The 24,975-nt window shown below is 41.2% G+C and overlaps 1 protein-coding gene across 3 annotated transcripts in view; it reads right to left on the bottom strand.

Annotated features, from left to right (window-relative positions):
• Nucleotides 1–24,679, bottom strand: part of SGIP1 (SH3GL interacting endocytic adaptor 1) — a 150,530-nt gene extending 125,851 nt beyond the window's left edge. For 2 of the 3 annotated variants that reach the window (XM_045028905.1, XM_045028906.1), the window contains exon 1: nucleotides 24,145–24,347. In XM_045028905.1, coding sequence (XP_044884840.1) covers nucleotides 24,145–24,154 — 10 coding nt within the window. In that variant the 5' untranslated portion in view covers nucleotides 24,155–24,347. Of the gene's footprint in view, nucleotides 1–24,144; nucleotides 24,348–24,566 lie in introns of those variants that run through there. The other variant, XM_045028904.1, reaches the window with a different exon arrangement.
• Nucleotides 24,680–24,975: the final 296 nt, after the last annotated feature.

The raw sequence follows: 24,975 nt of genomic DNA, 5'->3' as shown, positions 1-24,975 counted from the left end.
TAGAATGGTTTGGCACCTTCAGGGGAGAGATGAGTCAGGAACTTGTCAGTGGTAATGAGCCAATTCGGGGTTATGCCTTTTCTACCCTCCCTCTGGCCCCATCTGCATGCTTTCCTTTTCAAAACAAAAGCACAAAGCCTTCATTGGTACAAAGTGAAGGTAAACTATTTAAGTGCTAAGAAATCAGGATAGGATATATTCAGTGAAGATATTAACCTTAACTCCTTACATTGCATGTATGCATTACAGTTAGGGATATTGGTTCACTCATCAAACTGAGCCAGAAATTTTGAAGGTCTAATCCAGTCCAAGTAACTCCTCCCACTCCATTTTGGGGATAGGATCTGAGCCCTTAACTGCTGAAGCAGCTCTTTTCTAAGTGTTGACAAGTAGTGATGCCCACAGATACCCAGCACAGTTTCATGCACCCAAATTGCTTATCCTTTGGTGCTTCATATCAGCGCCATTGGGAAAGTTCATCACCTTTTGACCATAGCAAAACAGCCACAGAAGCATCTCAACAAAGCTTTCCATCACCAAGACAACAAGGGCTTAAGTGGTACTGTAGGAAATGGGAGAGATGTCGCCTCAAAACAAGTTTTAACACCAAGAACTTTTGTAAATGTGAATGCAGAGGCGCGCACAGGAATTTAAATTTGACTGCTTTTGGAGGGGCTCATTCTGTGCCCCACCCATGGCCTCGGGGCTGGAGGATCTCTGTGCCCTCACCATGGCCCCTGCTTGGCTCCCCTTGTGCACACCCCTGTGTGAATGCATGTAGCTGAGTAATGCATTCAATCTTACCAAATGAGCATGCTGTGCCACTACATACACATTACATGACTATATGATAAAATACCTATTATAAGGCACATATGCATGGAAGAGAGTTAATTTGGTGTGGTGATTTTTGTATAAATTTTGTATAAATTGTCAACCCAAACTTTACATTAAAATATTTAAGATGTGCTGTCTAGATAGTTCCATTTGCAGTAAAATATCTACATGTATTATGAACTCATCTTTTTTCTTTTTAATTTATATAGCATTTACAGAGGAATATTGAAAATATTCATATTCTGTGATTTTTATGTGGCACACAAAGAATATTAAACAATTGTCAGATAACATGTGTTAGCATCTAAATTATTTTGTCTCTAAGATTTTAAGAATTACACTGAAATGTTTATGTTCCTCCACAAATAAAGCTTGTTTATTACAGAGGCGAACATCTGTTATAAGTATTAAATTAATTCAAATCAATGGTTAAGATGTGCATGACAGAACAAAAAGGCAGAAGAAGTGGGAGACCATGAAATGTCTAAACAATCATTTTTTATAGGGCATAAACTAGGATAACACAACTTATAACAAACCTGGATTTGGAGGGTGAGAAGGGACCCAGATAGCTAAAAGGAACTAGGTAAATGTTTCAAAACCAAATCAGGTCATAACAAAGAGCTGTTACCATACATCAGCTTTATGGTAGTCTACATGAAGCAAGTAGGTTGTCTTAGTCCAATTCCCAATGGCCAATGATCCACATCACGAAACCTAAAAAATTGTGCCAATTAGCATCTTCACTGGATGTGTGAGCTGAGAGGCTGCAGATTTAATATGCAGGACACCAAGCCACCCCCTTAAAATTTACAATCATGCTGGATCAACCAAGACTGCATATCCATTTGTGGGGGGAGGGGGAGGAAGCTTCTAGGATATCCATTGGTAACCAAGGGCCGGGGGAAGGGTAAGGAAGGTGTGGTGCTACTACTAAATCTTAAGCAACCCTTTCTAAATGAAAAGTGGAACAGAATTAACCATCCCACTCTGGGGTATTTTCCTCTAGATGTTACTCTTTTCAAGATAAGGTGGCCACTTGCACTAGTGCCACAAGGTATGTAGTGCATCATGAGGGTTTTGAGAATGGATTGTGTCTGCATTTGGGAGTGGAAATAAGGCTGACTATTTTGTGTTCTCTTATCTATGAACTCTGATTAGGCAGAAGTGCCATTTGTTAGTCTGGGAATATCACACAACCTGCTGGTGCCTCACCACTTTTGTTGGTGATTGTTTAGACATTTCATGGTCTCCCACTTCTTCTGCCTTTTTGTTCTGTCATGCACATCTTAACCATTGATTTGAATTAATTTAATACTTATAACAGATGTTCGCCTCTGTAATAAACAAGCTTTATTTGTGGAGGAACATATATCCCTGGATTGAATTTTAGCAACACTCAACACTCCGCAGCTGGCAGGTTCAGACCACAGTACCTTGGTATCAGGGTGGACTGATTTACATCATCAATTTTAATCATGTTTTGCATTTGTACTTTAGTTATATTAATAAAGAAAGTTGATTCTCAGTAGTTGGGAATCATTAAAACATGTTACTTTGCAGTTAAATGTAGCCTTTACACTAAATTTGGTTCTTCTTTTTGCTATCCAGGAGGATTCACTAAAACTATACACATTTACTTAAACAATTTTATGGCTTAACTTACATTTATTCAGATTCTGATTTTTTAAAATTTATTATTTTAGAAAAGATGAATGGCACATTTCTTATTTACTAGATGATTCGGGTCAAGCTCCATTCAGATGGAAATACTACAATACAATTCTGTTTTTGTGCATTTGAATTGAATTTGTAGCTAAAATTACACCTTAAATGTGCCATCTTTTAAAATATATTCTGTATATACAAACACACGTTTCACACTCAAAACTAACTGATTTATTAAACAAAAGGAAGTGTTATCTGTAGTTAGTGAATTGAGCTGATAGTTCTAAAATCTTGAAGCACGTGGTGACCAGAAACAAGTAGCTCTCGTCTTCTCACACCTAGTTTTTAATTCATAAATTGGAGAGGAAAACAAGGTTTCCTGCTTTTTCAATTTCCAATTTGTTTCTTAACTTTGAATGAACAAGTTTTGAATTGAGATCGTTCAGTAAACTGAACATAAGAACTGCCATACTGGGTCAGACCAAAGGTCCATCTAGCTCAGTATCCTGTCTTCCAACAGTGGCCAATGCCAGGGGCTTCAGAGGGAATGAACAGAACAGGTAATCATCAGTCCCAGCTTCTGGCTAGGGACACCATCCCTGCTCATCCTGGTTAATAGCCATTGATGGACCTATCCTTTATGAATTCATCTAGTTCTTTTTATAGTCTTGGCCTACACAACATCCTCTGGAAAAGAGTTCCACAGGTTGACTGTACGTTGTGTGAAAAAATACTTTATTTGTTTTAAACCTGCTGCCTATTAATTTCATTTGGTGACCCCTAGTTCTTGTGTTATGAGGAGTAAATAACACTTCCTTATTTACTTTCTCCACACCAGTCATGATTTTATAGACCTCTATCATATCTCCTCTTCGTCATCTCTTTTCCAAGCTGAAAAGTCCCAGTCTTATTACTCTCTGCTCATATGGTAGCCGTTCCATACCCCTAATAATTTTTGTTGCCCTTTTCTGAACCTTTTCCAATTCCAGTATATCTTTTTTGAGATGGGGAGACCACATCTGCACTCAGTATTCAAGATGTGGGCGTACCATGGATTTATGTAGAGGCAATATGATATTTTCTGTCTTATTATCTATCCCTTTCTTAATGATTCCCAACATTGTTAGCTTTCTTGACTGCTGCCGCACACTGAGTGGATGTTTTCAGAGAACTGTAGAATAAAACGTAGAATAAACCTCTCTGCACCTACTGAAGAGGTTACTGCTGTCAAAAGCTGATTTAACACTTCAACAAACTCCGGTTCCAGGTACTTAGCCAATAACTTCCACCAATTGAGAGGGTTGACTTTCTTTAAAAACTTGCTGAACATGTACTACTTAATAATATTTTTGTATTTAATTTTAGTGGTTTTAATGAATTGTAGTAAGTATAGGCCCTAACACAAGTTCCAATTTCAAATGTAATTTTAAAATATGTTTTGTTTTTTAAAAAATAAAGCTAATTTAATTTTTTTAAAAAGTGGATTTATTTTTAAATCATTGATTTTTATCCACCCTGGTCAGTATCTGTTCTGCTTTCTAGGATTAAAATGCATCCCTACCCACTAAACTGGTGTTCTCAGCCATTGATACATATACAGCTGGGGGTATGCAGAAGTCTTCCAGGGGGTACGTCAACTCATCTAGATCAGTGTTTCTCAATCGGGGGTCACAGGGTCACAAGTGCAGGGCTGGCATTAGAGGGTGGCATTTTTCTTGTTTTCAGAGGAGCTGAATTTGAATCACTTGACTGAAATCTATGAAAGCCTAGGAGCTTAATGTAATCAAACACATTTGAATTACACATTTAAGATTTATACTTGTCTTTTACTATATTTTGACTGCAGACCATATTACCATCTGTTTTTAAAGGTCCATAGAGGAAGCAGATGTAAGCTGGAGTGGGGAACCAATGACTATCTGATTTTTTTTTCTTACTATAAGATTTAACAGAGAATTAAGAAGAGCAGTAGTCTATGTGAACAATAGAGGTGCTGCAATTAATTTCATGTTTTAATGCATTAAATAAAGAACATTTAACTATAAATTGTTTCCCATCTTTTATTCATCAATGTAATTATATCAAATGCTCAATACCTGCTTTCAATGCAAATTAGATTTTTTTTTTTTAACTATAAAGTCTTACAGTATGTACACACAGCAGCCAAGGGATTTCACCTGCCTTTTTTCTGCAAGACAAAGAAGTGGCCCAATCGTTATGGAAAATAAGTTGGACTTGGATAAAGTTTCTCAATTTAATTGACTGCTGGCATAAAAGAGATCAAATGCCTTTTTCAAAGGTTTTGTGTTATTTAGAAAGGTGCCCAGAACAGTAATAGTATAGAACAGGATCTTTCTCCTTTAAATAGCTCTGGTCAAGACTCACTTTATTGTTCTTCCCTGTTGACTAATTAACCACTTGAGACAATACCTAATAGCAATGTAGCACCTTTCCTGTGAAGGTCTCAAAACGTTAAAGACACAACATCTCTGTGAGATCACTTTATAGCTTGGGAAACTGAGGCAAAGGCGATACTAAGTGATTTGCCAATACACCAGAGTTAAACAGAAAAAAATAGAAGGGATGGGACCCAGGAGTTCTGGCTCTCTGTCCTTTATTTAACTGCTAGACCCTGCTTCTTTGCCCCCCACCCCCAGTTAATCATCTGTAAAATGTCAGGTCCAAATTCTCAGCCCTGACCTCTGATAGCAGGCATGTGCTATCACTGCATTGCTTGGCGTATCAGCTGTGATGCAGCTGATTTAGATACACAACGATGCACATCCGTATTTCAGAGGGAAGGATCAAGTTCTAAAAGACTCCAGATTTATGTTAAAGAGAAGACAAGGAGCTTTCAATGTGAGAAAATGTCAGCATAACTTTGTTCTATCCTAACTGGACAAAGCTGATAAAATCCCCCACATCCCCATGGCTAACAGGAAACAATCACTAATACTCAGCTGAGATTTTAACAGGTCACATTTCTATTGGGAGGCAGTTCTGGGACCTGAGCTGTGCGCCATCTCAGCAGATTGCTGAAGAGCTGCAACACACATTTTTTATTTGGCCTGTTTTCTGATGAGCCGTTTGCTGCACACAATCTATCTACAGACACCCACGCACATTATACTCTGCATGCCAATATCTCCTGAAAAGAATGCTGCAAACCTTTCATTTCTTTTTCAATGGATTTAACATTACTTCTGGGCTTACACAATAGTGTCCTTGTAATCTTCTTCACTGTACTCATAACCAAAATTAACTCTTTGGTTACGGCATAGCTTTAGGGGATATGACTGCTTAAAAAAGAAGAAAAGAAAAAAAAATTCACCTTTACATACATGTACTGCAGACCGAGCAATGAATAGTCCTGAAAATTATTGATTAAAAATAGATTGGATAATTTCACAGTGTATCATCAATGCAGAACTGGTTATTTTAGAAGTTTTAGTATTTATACTACACAAATACTTCAGTATTTTTCAAGAATATAACAGAGTTCAAAAAAAGAACTAGATAAGTTCGTGGAGGATAGGTTCATCAATGGCTATTAGGCAGGATGGGCAGGGATGGTGTCCCTAACCTCGGTTTCCCAGAAGCTGGGAATGAGTGACAGGGGATGGATCACTTGATGATTACCTGTTCTGTTCATTTTCTCTGGGGCATCTAGCATTGGTCACTGTTGGAAGACAGGACACTGGGCTAGATGGATCTTTGGTCTGACCCAGTATGGCCGTTCTTATGTTCTGTTTCTTTCTATTAAACTTGGGATCCTTGGCTAGTTACAAGGTCTAACAGACTCTCTTTTATTTGATACCCTCGGCCTGTAAACTCAATTTCTGTGCTAGATGCAGGGCCGCCCAAAGGATTCCGGGGGCCCGGGGTCTTCGGCAGCGGGGGGCCCTTCCGTTCCTGGACCCGCCGCCGAAGTGCCCCGAAGACCCGCAGCGGGGGCCCCCCCACCGCCAAATTACCGCCGAAGCGGGACCCGCCGCCGAAGCGCAGCCCGGTCTTTGGTGGTAATTCGGCGGCGGGGGCCCCCCGCCGTGGGTCTTCGGGGCACTTCGGCGGCGGGTCCCGGAAGGGAAGGGCCCCCCGCCGCCGAATTACCGCCGAAGACCGGGCTGCACTTTGGCGGCGGGTCCCGCTCCGTCTTCGGCAGTAATTCGCCAGTGGGGGGTCCTTCCGCCCCTGAGCGGAAGGACCCCCCGCCGGCGGAGACCGGGAGCGGAAGAAGCTCCTGCGCCCGGCCCCGCAAGAGTTTTCCGGGCCCCCCGAACCGAGTGAAGGACCCCGCTCCAGGGGCCCCGAAAAACTCTGGTGGGGCCCGGGGCAAATTTCCCCTCTTGCCCCCCACTCTGGGCGGCCCTGGCTAGATGCAGCAGAAATTTTTATGATGTCCCTTGTAGTCTCACTGCAATAAAGAAATGTGGGTTTTATTAAAACAAAACATTAAAACAAAACAAAAAACTGTACTATTATGCTGATGAGCATTTGTAATTGAACTGTGTTTGGGCTAACAGGGTTTGTGGACTATTTTCTAAGGATCAAAGGTTTTGTACATATTAATGGCAGTTTATGCTGGGCTGTAAAGGTGAAAAGAAAAAAAAAGTTAGAGTAGAACAGACTGAATGAAAACATTACAAAATTGAAAAAACACCACATGATAAAAACAGAGTTTTTAAAGTGCCCTCTATCCAAATCCTTCTGTGGCTCCCTTCACCGTCTTGTTTCTGCCCAGTTTCTAATAAGGGACTTTTTTTGCATGAGGCATGTGTGACAGCCATTTCACTAGAGAAAGTCAACTCTGGCTGGGATCTCATTGTAAAATTGAAGTTTTTGCTGCTGCCAGGGGCAGTCTGGTTTATTCAAGTGCATGTTGTATATTTTTCAGTATATTGTCAAGGGTGCCCAGAGGCTGGGACTTTTTAGTTTTATTATATTAAGACATATTAAGCATTGACTCCACATCCATGCGCCCTTCACCCTTTTGTACCAACAGAGACCACACATTTCTATTTACACTTTTAGTCTTCTACAATTTGAGAGCCCATTTGATGCTATGGTTGCTTGCCCTTGACAAAAATGTTTACATATATTTTCAAAAGCTAACAGCCCTGTCAGTTACCCCATGAGCAAGTCAAATAACCCAGCACCAACATGAGTAGAAACATCTGACTCACTAACAAACAAAAACACCGGAGCATTCCACACCATCTCCGTATGAGCAAGACAGACAAGATGTACCTTGAAGCACAGCCTGACGATCAGTAAACTCGGGTGGTTATAGACTAGAGGGAAGAAGTGAGTTATCAAGACATTAAGGCCCAGATTTGTAAAGCTATTTAGGTGTTGCTGTGCTCAGCGTTGCAACACCTACCTGATTTAGGAGCCTAAATCCCTTTTGAAAATGAGATTTAGGCTCTTAAATCAGTTAAGCATTGCAACACTGAGCGCAGATGCCCAAATAGCCTTAAAATCTGGGCTTAACATTGTTATTCTAAAAGGGTTTATCCGTTACACTGGTAGGCCACTAGTAAGCTTTCTTTCAGGGCAAGTCATTATTTCTGTGATGACTGAACACTATTTACATTAAAGCGTAATGGAATGTTCTACTCAAAATTTGGCTTTTCTTTATATGGTGTATCCAGCAAGATAATGTAGTGTTGGCCTGTCCCTCCTCCTCCTGGAAGCCTTTTGAGTGGCCCCTCTTCCATCATCATCAAATACCAACTCCCTAATAACACTGTTGCTTTAAACTTAAGTTAACTAATAGTGCAGGAGACTGGGAGCCAAAAGACCAGAGTTTTGTTCCAGACTCTGCTGCTAAATACCTCAGAAGCCTCAGAACAGTTAATAAATCGCTTTATGCTTCCATGTCCCCACCAGTAGAGTAGGAAGACTTACCAACTTTAAAGTGATTTGAGATATTTAGATGAAAGGAAAGTTATAAAAGCAAAGTATTACATTATATAATTGTAGAGTTAGACACTGTGATGCTGTATATTTAATGCAAAAAAGCCACTTTTTCATGTTCTGTAACAAGATTTTAGCCATGTTCTGTAACAAGATTTTGGGAGAAAAAAAACTAAAAAAAATAAATCCATAATTTTTAAAAAAATCATTTTTCTTTTATTGCATTCATGCCTCCTGTATGTTTGCTTTATATTCATTTGCTATAACGAACATTCACCAAAACTACATGTTAAGCAAATGTTGCAGAACAATTGCCAGTTTCGCCCCAGAAATAAGAGATAGACTCATCCAAGCAGGGAACAGAAATACGCCATTTTGACCTGCGGGTCTCATCAAAAAGGTGCAAATATTCAGTATTTGCAACAAACTTCTGTGAACAACTTAAGCAGTATGAATAATTAACAGAAATAATTTCCCACATAATTTTTAACAAAACTGGAATGAACTGGTATGAATTATTTGCCGTGCTCTCTTTTTAAATTGTTGTGACATACTTTCTAAAAAAGAAGCGGTGCTTAAAATCTTACCACCGTATACCAGCCAAATAAACTATACAAAGTTTTTCCTGTGTTTTCCTTGTTACTTTCTGGTAGAAGCTTGAAGTGAGTTTTAGATCCTACACATTTAGACACAGATAGGGAACATTCTAAATCAGTGTGTTGTAGATACAGCTGGCCCCTACCTTGCCTTTGAAATGACAAGGCTCTACTCAGAGCAATTGTTAGAGGAATTATTTTAATCTGAAAAACTTTTTAATAAATGTTTCTTAAGAATTAATGCTTAGGGAATTTATGTATTACTCAGTCATACTAATGGATTAAAAACGTAAAAGGGAGACAAGTTATGAAAGCTAGAGACAGAAGAGACCTGTTATCTTCTTGCCTATCCTCTTTAGAGCTGTGTGAATAACTGATTTTTTAGTTCTCTGGCAGTTCTGAGAAGTTTGTTTGTTTTGGGTCAACCAGAAATTGATTTTTTTCACAAAGTGAGAGGTCTGAAATTTTTCATTTTGGCCATTAACCCTTTGATAACAGTGAATAAAAGCAGAAATTGAAGGGCTGAATGCAAAAACCAAGGAGGAAGAGCTGACCTTATACCCAAGAGCCCAATGGCTAGGATACTAACCATCCAGGTTCAAATCCCCACTTTGGACAGGGACATCCCAGTTGAGTGCTCTAACCACTGGCCTATCCATAAGAGGAGGGGTACCTCCTTCTCCTCCTATTTTGTGAATTTATTCAACTGGAAATTTGCTGAAATCAACACGAATTCATCAAATGTGTCAGTCAGCCTGAATTTGCAATTTTGGCAAAACAAGTTTCAGCCAAAAGTTTCACTCAATAGTGCATTTCATACCCTGCTATCGCAGATCCTCACGGAATCTTCTTTTTCCAGTGTAGATTTAAGGAACACAGGGGATGGGGCTTCTGCCACTGCCAGAGATTTTTCAAGTGTAAGGTCACTATTTTTCTTCCCACATCAACTTCATCCCATTTTAATACACTGAAAGTTTTGCATTGAGTAAAACTTTCAGGATTAAACCTCTTGTTATTTCAATGTGCATATTAAATTCAGGCATTTAAGAATAGCTAAGAAGACAGAGAAAAAAATAACTTCTTACCACATCTCTAAAACCACCTACACATCCATTATTACATGTTGGTAATGATCAAAGCAGAACTAGAGAGAGTGTCTACCAACTCATCTGCAGAGTCTATCAGAGGCTCAGTCTTCATCAGCAGAGAGAGAATAAAATATCCAGAGGCCACTCTTCAGTTCCATACACAATTCTGCCAATCATGCCACAGCATGGTTTTTGAATGCTTCAGGAAAGGCTTCAATGTTTTATTAGCGCTATCACATGATGCCACAATCTATTTTTACTTTCAGGTGATATAAAAGCTGGAGGTGAAACTATTTATGAACACGTCTGTTTTTAATTATTATCATGGAGGGAGTGGTGTATGGTGGTAGGGGGATGGGGTGAAGACACTCAGAATAAACCGAATATGAGAACTGAAAATTACACTGAATGGAACATGGTTAATGTAATTAAATATTTATGTATAGAAAGCGTGTGATATTAGATGTAATGTTCAAAGTTGTTTTTGGGAAATCACAAAACTGAACACCACATTTATACATGAAGGGCATGCTTTAACTGCATCCATGTGTATTATTTATTCAACAGCATAGCAGTGTGCATGCTTAATGAGTTCACATCCCTGCTTCTACAGATCATAATTTTGAAGGTTCCTTGGTCAGGATACTAAATTCTAAATCTGCTTGCTTGACAGCTGCAAATGGGTGAGAGAGCAAAAGATGTGAAATGCTGCCTTGCTGCAATCACACGATGTTTAAATGCCTTCCAATATTCCTTCTGAATAGGATGCTGCTCTTCCTTAATTCAGCCTATTTCAACCTGTGCTCGAACAAATCCCACGCTTGATGAAGCTTAATTCTCAACCTGATGTTTTAAGTTCCGTACAGCATGTCAGTGTAGGACTTACGAGTATTTTTCTCAATAACTCATCTACAAAAAGAGTTGCCCTTAATAGCAATAATTTTTCTGACTGCCATGGGCCTAAACAGTAATAATCTCTGATTATTTTCTTAAATTGTCAAATGTTATCCTTTGCAAGATGGTGTTTTTTCTGAAGAAAAAGCAATGCCACCAAAGGATTTATCAGAAGTCTGAACAGCCACTTTGCTGAGGATAATGGAAACCGGCAGTTACTGAGCATCAAATGGATCTGGGATAAATTGCAAAATGAAAAAAACAGAGCAATCTTTGAAACATTTAAAAGTTTAGAGCAGATGTTTGTTCACATTTTCCCTCCTTCCCCTACATTGTTCCTATTAATTTGAGGTTTAAAAGAGAGGCAAAAAAACGACTCTCAAAGCGTCTCCCAGTGCTCACCACCTCAGACTGTACTTCTATTAAGAAAAGAATGTAAATCCCAAAGTGTCAGAGCTTTTTAGAAATTTTGTCACATTTAGTTTGCTGCTGCTTCTTTCCTTCCCATCAGTTAGTTTTGACTCTGGTCAATCTGAAGGGCATTTCTGTCAAGTTGTCTGTATTGTTGAGAGAGACCTTTGTAGAGAACTTAGACCCTAAGTTCCAGGTCCAGCACGTTTTGCCAATCTTTGGAGTGAAGGAAATTGGCAGAGTTGGAAATGTCACCGATATCACTAAAACCCAATTTTCTCCCACCCCCATCATTCAAGACCTCCAACCCCTATTTATTCTTACTGCTAGGAGGGAATGCCCTGTAGCCTTCTTCCCTTTCTCCTGCTCTATTTGGTGCAGTGCCCTCCACCCTGAATCTTTGGGATGTACCAGCTGGCTGCTCTCCCACATCTTTTATGTTCAGGGAGCCACCAGGGAAAGCCATCACCCCTATGGGCCTTCTGCGGTAAGGCCATGGCTTCAGGTCTTGTTCTTCCAAAGATCAGTGGACGAAGAAAGCTGACTGTCTTCTCCTAACTTAACTAAACCACAAAGCCTGATAGCACCATAGCAACCATGGAATTGGGGACTTATAATTCTATTGAGTGATTGAAAGGAAGGCCTAAAGATTCACTAGGCCTAATGGAGCAATACCTTTCTTTATGGCTTAGAGGAAAAGCTCTCTTCCCGACTAGGGAAGTCAGGATGTTTCCTAGCCCCTGCCAAGAAGGGCTTTGAGATAAGGGAATAGGGAGACAAGTGACCTCGCCTAGCAGCCTCACCCCTCCAAAAATGGGGGCCCTTGGGTTGCTAAAAGTTTGAGAACCGCTGCCATAGAATATTAGCCAGTGAAACCTGAGCTAGATTCAAATCCAGGAGACACCCCACCCCTTCTGAGTTTCCTAAATTTTTGGAAACAATTTGTTATCTTCTGCCATTCTTCACTTGGACCATTCATAGAGCAATCACACAGATTGTTTTAGGCAATTGCACTGAAATCCATACCTTGACAATACTGCAGTTAAACATCTACTAAAAAGGATCTATGAATTGGTCTAGAATTTCATAATCACTCAAGTTAAGAAATCTTTCTAGCCACAGCCTGCACTGCAGCAAAAGGGATTATGTGCACATCAACACTGAAAATGTTCCTTAATGAGGAATACACAAAACTGTCACAACAAGAAGCCACAAATGTGGTTTAATGAGCAAAATAGGGGTGGTTTTGCAAAACTAGATTATGATCATATCATGTGATTATGTGTTCATTTCAACCTTTTAGTTCCACATGTATGTACATGGTGTGTGCGTTGTGCATTTTAGAGACCATTGTGCATGCCACTTTCAGTACAAAAAAAATATATGTGCATTCCACCAGCAGTTAGGTACATGAACTGCATGCCTGGAGCCTACAGCAAGAACACCACATACTGTATTTGTATTTCTCAGATGGAACTTCACTGAATGTCTGTCAAAGAGGGTTCCAGATTCTGATCTCACATTAGCTTAAATCTGGAGTAACACCATTGGAAGCAAGTCAATTTACATCAGTAAATTAGACCAGAATTTACAGACAGGAGCTTTGATTCAGGAAAACATGCCAACATGCTTAAGTGCATTCCCATGTTCGGGCCAGGATCCCTATTATTCCAGGTTTGTAGATAATAGGCAAAATTTACTGCTGCTGCAAATTGGCGCAGTTCTGTTGAGTTCAGTAGAGTTCTGCCAACTTATATCAATAGAAAAAACTTTGTGATGCATTTGGTTCCCTCTCTTTTTTTCCTAAATACATTAATTTAAAATGGGAATTTATTATAACAGCTGTTCTTAGCATCTGTGAAGCAAATTCAAATTAAAAAATGCAATCCTGTTAATATTGTGCGGCTTTAAATGTAAAAACTGTAACCATTCTACAAAATGGGGCAGCCTTTCCTATTCCTAGCATTAAACAAAAATCAGCCAGTGATTGAACACCAGTAAAATTAAACATGTAATCGTAAAGGAAATAGGGGAATATGCCTAATAGATTACTAAGCAAACTGGGTGAAATGGAATGCCACTATATCATCTGTGATTAATATATTCAGCTAACAAAAACAAAATGTCAGAGCAGTAATGTGGTTTGATTGCTGTTATTCTATTTGTTGAAATTCAAATATATTGGTCTAATAAAATGAAAGTCTGCAAAAAGATTTGAAAAAGACGTACTGCAGAGAGATAGAAAGATTTTCAGGCAGTGTAATCTTAAAGATAGAAAAGATGGCTGAAGTTATTGTGTTTGTATTCCTGGAGCTGTATGATTAGAGCAGTGGTCCCCAACGCAGTGCCCGTGGGCGCCATGGCGCCCGCCGGGGCATTTATGTTCACCTACCTAGTGCCCAGCAGGGGAGAGAAGCTGTGGTCCTGTGCCTGCCGGGGACAGAGAACTCCGGGGCTGCAGGTGCCGGTGTTCTCTGTCCCTGGCAGGCACGGGGCTGCGGCTTCTCTCCGGCTTCTCTGGGGCTGCAGGCTGCGGGTGCCGGTGTTCTCTGTCCCTGGCAGGCGCGGGGCTGCGGCTTCTCTCCGGCTTCTCTGGGGCTGCAGACTGTAGGCGCCGGTGTTCTCGGTCCCTGGCAGGCACGGGACCGCAGCTAGGGTGACCAGATATCCCGATTTTATAGGGACAGTCCCAATATTTGGGGCTTTGTCTTATATAGGCGCCTATTGCCCTCCATCCCGTCCTGATTTTTCACGCTTGCTGTCTGGTCACCCTAGCCGCGGCTTAAGCCGGAGAGAAGCCACGGCCCCGCGCCTGCCGGGGACAGAGAACTCCAGGGCTGCAGACTGCGAGTGCTGGTGTTCTCTGTCCCCAGCAGGCGTGGGGCCCACCTAGTGACCAGCAGGGGAGAGAAGCTGGGCCCCACGCCTGCTGGGGACAAAGTACTCTGGGGATGCAGGCTGCGGGCGCCAGTGTTCTCTGTCCTCCCAGCTTCTCTCCAGCTTCTCTCTGCACTACCCAGAACTGGCACCAAAAAAAACCAAAAAAAAACCCAAACAAACAAACAACAAAAACCCAAAAGCTCCGACTCTGCAGAATGGACAGAATGCCGCCCCGTAGCATGTGCTGCTCCAGGCACGTGCTTGCTCCACTGGTGCCTGGAGCTGGCTCTGTATGTGAGTAATTGTTGGCGCCTGCCACACTCTTCTGAAAACATGAATGTGCTACTGGCCACAAAAAGGTTGGGGACCACTGGATTAGAGTATAGTGGCACTTTACCAACTCACATGCTCTATGAGCCCTGCACTCATGAAATTGCTCCCTTATGCTTCAAATGTCGATTTTTCAAAAATAATTCATCTTATATTAGTAATATGAGTTCATTACAGAATCTGCTATTAAATCTTAGCTGAGAGGTAGGACAAAACTAGCCATTTCCAAAGGCACACAAGGGAGTTAGTTGAATTTTAATTTCCACTGACTTTCAAAGGGAGTTGGACACTGTGCCTTTCAAAATGTCCCCATAAATAACTAAAACTAATCCGTAGTTATCAAAATAAATGAACCAAATGTGTTTTGGAGATGCATTATGCTTGCTTTTCTATGTGTATTTAATATTTTACATTGGAGACTAGGAATCCCAGATATTAGTGCGAAATAGCAAGATACAGCTTAGCTCATACTATTACTACTCTACACCTACTATTGTACATGCCCATGTTGTTTTACCTGACTCTTTATACTTTTCACATGATAAAAATAAATAGGAAAAATAATTATTTTAAGTAGTAACATATTCAAAGTGACTTTAAAATTGAAATCTTGCAAAAGAAATTTGAGAGCATGCAGGAGCCTTCAAACTCAGCAGAGATACACAAACCATAAACTTTGGATCCAAATCAGACATGCCCAAAAGCAGAGTTCTGGCTGGGCCCAACTATCAAACAAAATGGTCCTTATAAGCCTGCATACACTTTGGTATCTGTGCCATTGTTGAGCACTGCTATATGTTTACCTTTCCTGTATGCACAGCACCACCACTGAAAATCCTGAACAAATTCATTTAATGACAACAAAACACACGAAACCACGTCATTTTCCTAAGTGCTCATAAGTCAGCAAGAACGTTTGTAGCTAGCAGGCATTTTCGTGTCCCACCATTGAAAAATGAGGTAGTTTGTGATTTTGCTCACATTATACAAAATGTAATTCTCTCAACAATAGACTAAGGCAAATGCAAAATAGAGTTTTCATTTCTATCTTTATCTCTTTGCTGCAGATGTGTTTGAGTATTAGGATCAATAGCAGGGATGCTGGAACAATTTTTATAGTGGGGGTGCTGACGGTGGAAACCATGGAAATCGTGTACTTGGTGTTTGTTATTACTACTTCAAGCCAAGGGGTGCAGCAGCACCTCTAACACCCCTAGTTCCAGCACCCCTGATCAATAGGGAATCTACTGTGAAGATCAAATGCTTTGCATTTGGAAATTACTCCCTCTGAAATGCCATTTTACTGAAGCATCTGACCGGTTTCATCATTATGGAGGAAATGAGCTGTTTTTCCTTCCTTCCTTTGACTCCATGCTAGGCTTGAAGGGCCCCTTGTCTTGTTACACAAACACACATTGATAAGTGCAGCAAGTCTAATTAAAAAAAATTGTACACATTTTACACCAAGATTGTCCTTCACGTGGTTCTAGAGCTGTACAACCTGCAATAGGTTGCCAGGGAGGCAGATAATGGTGCAGAGATTAAATTCAAAGACAGAAACAAGACCAAATTATTCTGTCTGGCTTTCAGACTGAGTTGGCCAGAGTGTTGAAATGACATGGGTAGTCCTGTATCTGGCTTTTCACCTAGTCCATGAAAAAGGGCAACTTTTTCAAGAGGGGCCACTAATTTTAGGGATGCCAATTTATGGGCATCTAATTTAAGATACCCTGGACCTGATCTTCAGAAGTACTAGCCCCACAATGCCAGCTGAAGTTGATGGGAGCCAATAATGCTCAGAACCTGCTTTAATCCCTACCTCATGAAGGTTCTTCCAAAGCCTTTGAAATATAACAATAAATGGAATGTTTTGCTGGGGAGCCTCAGTTCCCCAGTGATGAAATGGTAATAAAAAAAACTTTACTACTTCACAACAGGAGTATTGAGAGACTAGATTCATCAACGTATTTTAGCTGCTCAGATGCTATGGTGTTGAACGCTATTATAAAGAATCTAGATCCCCCCAAATGCATTTTACCAGTCACACGGTTTCCATCATCTTTGGCCGTGAACAGAATCAAGTATCGTCTAGGCCAGCCTCAGTTATACATAAGGACATAGCTCAAAAGTGGACAATCGAGTCCATTGCCCAAATTCTAACAGTAGCCAACCCCTCAGGCTTTAGAAGGGCACAAAGCCTTTAAAATTGAAGATTGGTGATTAAAATTAACATGTGACATGCCGTACAAAGGACAGCAAATAAAGATATTGTAACAGCCCATTTTGGCTGGAGAAGAGAATACACTACAAGAGAGATACTATCCATTTGAACTGTATACTGCATTACCTTCGCTTTGCACAATGCTGTCTTGCCTGAAGGACAAACAATGGATTTTGCTGCATTACACTTGCTTCTGTCACCATATCTAGTCTTTAGGTGCAATGCATACAGAAGAGATTTTGCTGTCTTAATATTTTTGGGTTTAAATCATTAAATCATTAACCTAGGTATATAAATTGCAGCAGGTTGGCACAAATACTGAATTTAACCAGCAAGACATGTACCTTTCCTGAACTGCCAGTCCCAGGTCCATTTTTGACCCACTCTTTGATACTTTTTAACAGTCAGTAAGATTTATTATTTTACATTCACCTATCTGAACTATGATAAAATGTCAAGCTAGCTGCAGAATTAACAGTGTTTGAATTGGGGATGAATTTCTCCACCTGTTCAGGAAGTTATACCCCTGTTCTCTGATGAACCCATACCTGCCAGGACCTGCTTTAATCCCTACCTCATGAAGGTTCTTCCAAAGCCTTTGAAATATAACAATAAATGGAATGTTTTGCTGGGGAGAAGATAACCCTAGACCAGGGGTGGGCAAACTACAGCCCAGGGGCCACATCTGGTCCTTCAAACATTTTAATCCGGCCCTTGAGCTCTCGCCAGGGGGTGGGGGCTGGGGCTTACCCTGCTCCATGCGTGCCATGGCTCCGCACAGCTCCTGGAAGCAGCAGCATGTCCCCCTCTGGCTCCTACACATAGGGGCAGCCAGGGGGCTCCAGATGCTGCTCCCGCCCCAAGCGCCGCCCACGCAGCTCCCATTGGCTGGGAACCCCAGCAATGGGAGCTGCAGGGGTGGTGCCCGTGGACAGGGCAGTGCGCAGAGGTACCTGGCCGCACCTCTGCGTAGGAGCTGGAGGGGGGACATGCCACTGCTTCCAGGAGTTGCTTGAGGTAAGCGCCACCCAGAGCCTGCATCACTGACCCCCTCCTGTGCCCCAAACCCCTGCCCTAGCCCTGAACTCCCTCCTGCCTCCTGAGCCCCTCGGTCCCAGCCCAGAGTACCATCCTGCACGCCCAACTTCTCATCCCCAGCCTCAGCCCAGAGCCTGCACCCCCCCCTACACACCCACACACACACCCACACCAACCCGCTGCCCCAGTCCAGAGCCCCCTGAACTTCTCATTTCTGGCCCCACCCCAGAGCCCTCACTCACACCTGTACCCCAACCCCTAATTTCATGAGCATTCATGGCCCGCCATGCAATTTCCATACTCAGATGTGGCCCTCAGACCAGGGCCGCCCAGAGGATTCCGGGGGCCCGGGGTCTTCGGCGGCGGGGGGCCCTTCCGTTCCGGGACCCGCCGCCAAAGTGCCCCGAAGACCCGCGGCGGGAGCCCCCCGCCGCCGAATTACCACTGAAGCGGGACCCGCCGCTGAAGTGCAGCCCGGTCTTCGGCGGTAATTCGGTGGCCGGGGGGCCCGCCGCGGGCCTTCCGGGCCCTTAGGCGGCGGGTCCCGGAACAGAAGGGGCCCCCCGCCGCCGAAGACCGGGCTGCGCTGCGGCGGCGACGGGTCCCGCTTCCCCCCCCGGCCCCGGCCCCTTACCGAGCGCGTCTCCGGCGGGGCCTGAGCTCCGTCCCGCTCAGAGCCGCGTGGTGAGGGGGCGGGGCTGTGAGCTCCACGCCGAGCGGAGGCAGCTGCCCTGCCCCCTCCCCACGCCGCTCTGAGTGGGGCGGGGCTCAGGCCCCGTTGGAGCTCCCAGCCCTGCCCCGCTCACCACGCGTCTCTGAGCGGGGCGGGGCTCAGGGGCCTCGCCGGAGACGCTGAGGCTCCAGGAGAGGGGCGGAGGCGGGAGCCTCCGCTCTTCTCTTGGGGGCCCCTGCGGAGCCCGGGGCCCGGGGCAAATTGCCCCCTTTGCCCCCCCCTCTGGGCGGCCCTGCCTCAGACCAAAAAGGTTGCCCACCCCTGCCCTAGACCCACCAGGAAGATTTTATGCTAAAGATTTTAGACTAAAAAACTGTAAGTGACAGGAGAAGCACAACAGTCACAAAACGTAAGGCCAAATGTTTTCAGAAGTGCTCATTAATTGTGTGTGACCCCCTTGCCCAGGATCTCCAGAAGTGTTTACAAGGCTGTTTTAAACAGCCAGTACATCTACAAAAACCCAACACTAGTTTAGAGAGGTCGCACAGATTCAATGCCACATTAACAAGGAACAAGGATTTTGGTTGGAATGCATAACCCTAAAAGTATAGTGTGATTCTCTAATATCTTTGTAGAAGACCTAGGTGTAACATACAACATTCTGTATCAACAGTAAGATGCCAAAATACAGATCTAATAGTTGTGAACAGAATTGTTTTTCAACACTGTTTTTATTATGAAGGAGCATGAAATAAATTCCAGATATAGATCCACTTCCAAATGTTCCCATAATCAAGGGATGAAGGACCTTTTGGTTTGTCTGAGGCTATATTCGGCACTCTATGTTTTATTAGTATACAACATTACTATTAAATATGTATTTATGAAATTTTAGAGACTGATATTACAGCGCCTATCAATTGTGCACCAGCAAGCTAGAAAAATGCCCTTTATATCTTACTATGTATCACAAGAAGTGTTCCTATTAGCGATATTATCCAGCCTATTTGACTAGTTACCATCAGCCAAGCAAAATCGTGAGAACCATTGCTTGTGCATATACAATTGTTCTGCTATTGGTCACCATTACTCATTCAGTTCTTACACCTTTCCAGGTAACTTTTGCTACTATCACCTGAACTTGTTGCATCAGTTATCACCCCAAACCTACCAGTGGCTTTGCTCAGAAAACTACAGAAGACAAAAACGCACATAAAAACACTTCCATGTAAGAGCCCTTAGGATTGCTAGTATTGAGGAATTCATGTATGGAACAATAAAGCATCAATATCTAAGAATATAGTGAAAGCATCATTCTTGGTTCTCCTCTTGGTAACCAAGGGAAGACTTTACTAACCAGTGTCAATTCTGTATATTCAGCATGACAGTAAGAGAGTCTGGTCCTGCAAGTGCTGCAACACACTGAAGTCAATGGAACAGTGAACTTGCAATACTGGATCCATCCATCTACTCTAGTTATCTTATTTCTGACAGTGGCCAGTGCCAGACGCCTCAGGAAGGTGCAAGAAACTCTGTAGTAGACAATTATGGAATAACATGTCCAGAGGGGAAGTTTTCCCCCTAACTTCCTGCAGATCCTCCAGCCCCTAAGAATGAAGTTTTCTATCCCTTATAAAAAAAATTATCCAGTCTAATGTAACTGTGGATGTGTTCATTATCCATATAAATGCCTAATCCTTCTGGAACCCTACTATTAACTTCAGTAATATCTTGTGGCAGAGAACTCCACAGGTTAATTATGTTTTGTATAAAGATACTTCCTTCTATCAGTTTTTAATTCACTGCCTTTCTATTGTATTGAATGTTCCCTTGTTCTTGTATTATGAGAAAAGGAAGCACACAATTTACCTCTGTTATGCCATCCAATCAGAGTATTTGAGTAAGGGTTACAGGATCAGGCCCAGAGTTACTTGACAACTCAGTGTGAAGATCCAAATCTCTATTATAAAGACATTATACCAAAGACTATTGAGAAGGTGGAATTTCATACCTGGTTTTTAGTCATTTGAATACAATTTGTGTAGTTGTGTCGAATGATGCAATCTGTTACAGGTGTGTTTTCTCTCAACATTTTAAAACTACAGGAGATTGTATGCTCTTTGAGAAAGAGACTGTCCTTTCCTACATGTTTGTACAGTGCCTGGTTGGCCTCCAGTAGGCACTAAGGCAATATACAAGCTAAACAATATAGTATGCACTTCCTAATTGTCAGGGTGGTTAAGCACTGGAATAAATTGCCTAAGAAGGTTGTGGAATCTTCATCACTGGAGATTTTTAAGAGCAGGTTGGACAAACACCTATCACAGATGGTCTAGGTAATACTTAGTCCTGCCATGAGTGCAGGGGACTGGACTAGATGACCTCTCGAGGTCCCTTCCAGTCCTATGATTAATTATTGTGAAATTCAAGACTGATTTGCTTCTGTACGCAGTGTAGTTGTAGCCGTGTAGGTCCCAGGGTATTAGAGACACAAGGTGGGTGAGGTAATATCTTTTATTGGAACTTCTGTGAGTGAGCAAGACAAGCTTTCGAGCCACTCAGAGCTCTTCTTCAGTCTGATTTATTTCTTTTAGCCTAGACATTCTATGGCCTATGTTCAGGAGCCACTGTTCTCTGAAAAAGCAGCCATGTTGGGGGTTTTTTGGCTGCTTTTTAAGATGCTCATTATGATTTTTAAGCATACTGTGAAATATACGTGCCTTTCCTCAGGTATTTTTAGATATAGCAAATGAACCCTATTACATGGCAGGCACACACACAACAATTTAATAAATATGATTAAAAATGTATAAATACAACTTTTGTCTGTTTAAAATAAATCCATCAAGATGCCCACTCAAGAGTCAGAAGAGGAGTCTGACACTGTACCAAAAAAGGACAATAGAATTAGGTTCTACCTTACTGGTAGAGGAAAACATTACAGAGCTCAGAAATATCCATCAAGAATATTAGGCTCCCATATGTTTAAATCTAGGGGCTATTAGCTAGAGGTGACCCACATTCATTCTCCGTCCCTTTCCCACTTTGGATAATGAAAATCGATTCATAAATTTAACTTTTCTTTCTAGTTAACTTCTCTTTCAGGTTCTCAGACACTAGCACAGTAACCCAATGTCATGGTGGCAAACACTGCAGAGGACTTAAGAGAACTTTTAAAAAGTTGTAGTTTAAGGAAGCAGCTTGGTTGTGGGTTTTTATAATAGCTTGGTTTTATAAAACCTAAATTTCAGGACAAGTTTCACTGGACAGTGACACTTTAAGAATGTTCTGGTACCAAGACATGAGTCTTTGCAAAATGATGGTCTTCAGAATTAGGATGTTGATTGTATTGTTTTTGTAGTCCTTAAACAGAACTCTTGTTTTAAACTATTAACAAATAATCAAACTTGTTAACGATTGTATCCACTAATTCTATTGTCTTGCTTCCTTTCTAGACTCCCTGAAGCATTAAGGTAATTGAAAAAAAACACAGTAAGCAATCTCATAAGGAGCCACAAACATCCAACCTGTAATTTTTAATTCCTTTTTTTTTTAAATGCAGAAATGTTTTATAAAATGTTTTCTTCTCTCAATAGAGTCAACAAGAGCCCCCTAATATTTGCAGTTTCATTTATCTTTTCTCTGTAAGGCACAAGGTAAGCAACCTGTGTAGGATGCATCTTTTAAATCCATACTAATGCTGTCCATAAAGCTCAATACAGGCCTTCGTTTAATTCCGCACTTTAGTTTAGGCAGCACTTTGATAAGCTTATCAGAATGGACTGAACTGACAGTCTGTGATGACACAGTGGACTACACTGCAAGGGGAAATCAAAGGGTTACATCAGTATCATCTCCAAAAACACACTTTAACCATATAATTCACTAGACAAATAGCCAGAGGGAAAAGACAATCATGAGATTTGCTAAACAGTACAAGGAAAGTAGTAAAACTGAACAACTGCTATTTATTCCTATGAATTCTTCTTGAAATTAAGCCACACTTAATATATGTTGTAATCAGCAAATTATCTAAATTTATATGTTTTTTTTCAATCCTGCAACAGCTTAAGTGTCTCGCTACCAAACACACACACACACACACACACACACTCCCCTCTGCAAAAACACAAACAAAAAACCCAACGAGCCATAGATGAATTAGAGGTAATGAAAAGGATTTGAGCCTCAGGCCATTAAAGACTGAGTTTTTGAAAATTATACCTGATACTAGTTTATATCTATATTTTAAAGTTAAAGAATCAGACAGCAATAACCTTAATTATTTTAATAGCTAAATACCCCACAAAAAGTTATGGAACAAAATAATTATTATGTGCAAATCAATATGCATTATAGGATCCAATTTCTGTAAATTTCAAAGTAAATATTTAAAAATCAATCCTCAAGATCTTTGTTCAATATGCAGGATAACTACATAACTATTTTCATAGTTGATATGGAGTACCATAGCGGATTGTAATCTTTATAGTTAAACCTATTCTAGATTCAAAATCCTCCCTGTCATCCTTAGAGAGGCCAGTATTTTTACACCATTGTATGGTGTGAAAACCAGAAGAATTGCAGTCTCAATACAGCTAACGATATATGTCCTGATCAATTACTGTATCGGAGGTGGTCCCTTCCTATCTTTATCCAAGTGATTGTAAAATGATTAAGAAGAATCTGATTTTAACAACCATGAAGTATCTACTCTATTGTTTTATAGTTCCTTTTCTTAGTAGCTTGCTCAATAAAGCATAAAAAGAGCTTTATATATGGTTGAATAAAAAAACGACAGGTTGAAATATATTCAAGAAACAACAGGAGGCTTTTGCCATATATGCCCAGATTTGCATCCTTACGAAATTCCTGTAAGTATCTTATGTCCCGCAGCAGGCCACATTTCCTTTGCAGCCCTCTCATTTCTTTCTGAGTCTCAAATACACAAATAAAAAAATAATTTTAAACATTTTTTAAAAACCTGCATCTTCAATCCAGAGACACTTCATGGCAAACACCCCCTTGGGTTCAAATGCATTTGGTCCCCCCCTCAAACAATTCAGCTGCATACCCTTAAAACTAGATTGTGGGCAAACAAAATCCTGTCCCGATAAATTTTAAAGAAAACCTACATAATCTGGCCTGGGCAACATTTTCAATGACCAGCCTTGTGCCAATGTCAAATTCAGAAAGTGAATTTCCATGTAAGTGATCAATTAACACTTAATCAAATGAGCTTAATGCAAAATACCCCATATTCACATTTATTTTGTGATCAGGACATTTCTATACCACTATGAACCATTGTGAATTTTATCTATTTTATCACCCTGAGAGGATCAGGTTAAACAGAAATGTGCACATCTTGAATACCACACACAGTATTGAGGATCTGACTGCAATAATCTAAACATGCTGTATATTATATCACCATTTGCCACAAGCCAGTTCTGAAAAAGCTTCCAGACGGTTTTTAGGAGAAACATATACAATTCCGTCACACACACACAGAGCACATTTTCCTGCCCCCTCCATTAATGCGTTTAAAACTCTAGGAATATTGCAAGACATACTCAGAAAATAACCTACCTTCCATCATGGTGGCAGAATTGCATTCCTCAATTTCCAAGGAGCCTGAAAAAATACAGGAAAATTCTATTCCAGTTACCAGATGCTTAATGTAAGTCCTTAAAATAAATGTTTTAGATCCCTGATTTGTACATCAGCCAGAGCAAAATGAAAAAGAATGCTAAGGCAAAAAACAGGCCATGGATGCTGCTGTATCCATATCACCTCCAGTATCACAGAAGGATGCTGAAAGAGAAAGGGAGAGAAAGAGAGCTGGCTTGGCTCACACGCCTGCCAGCATCTCGGCCAATCCCTCCTGCTCTGTACCTCGTCACATGGTAGCTTGCTTGCATCTCCTGACACAATACCCCTCAAGAACACAAGAACCCATTTCCCATTTCCCCCCCCCCCACTTTCACCAAATGCATAACCCCTTTTCGTACCTTGTGACGCACTTCCCCTCTTTATAATCCTATTGCAGCAGCTGGGTGAATAAGATTAATTATCAGCCACTGTCAGATTAAGAGAGGGCTCTGCCGTGAAATGTGCACATAAGCAGGACTGCAAAAAAAATTAAGTCTGAATAAATAATCAGATTTTACTAGCATTGTATGTCTCCCTCCATTCAGTGCAATTACATCCTAATATCAGTGCATTCAGAATGTCAGTTTCTGTATCTCTCTGAAACAGAGGCTGCAGCTTTGCTTCACATTAGTGTCTGCTGATCCCTCTTCCCTCTCTCTCTCAGCCATTCAAGAGAAAATCAATTGGACTGACGTCACATCATAAACAATTATCCCCAAAAGGATGATGCAGAAGAAATTTCATCCAGACCGCCTTCAAGACAGCCTT

Source organism: Mauremys mutica, chromosome 8 (genome assembly GCF_020497125.1).
Source record: "Mauremys mutica isolate MM-2020 ecotype Southern chromosome 8, ASM2049712v1, whole genome shotgun sequence".
NCBI classification, from domain to species: Eukaryota; Metazoa; Chordata; order Testudines; family Geoemydidae; genus Mauremys; species Mauremys mutica.
The sequence above is the reverse complement of the archived record's forward strand: the minus strand, read 5'-3'. Positions and strand labels throughout refer to the sequence as shown.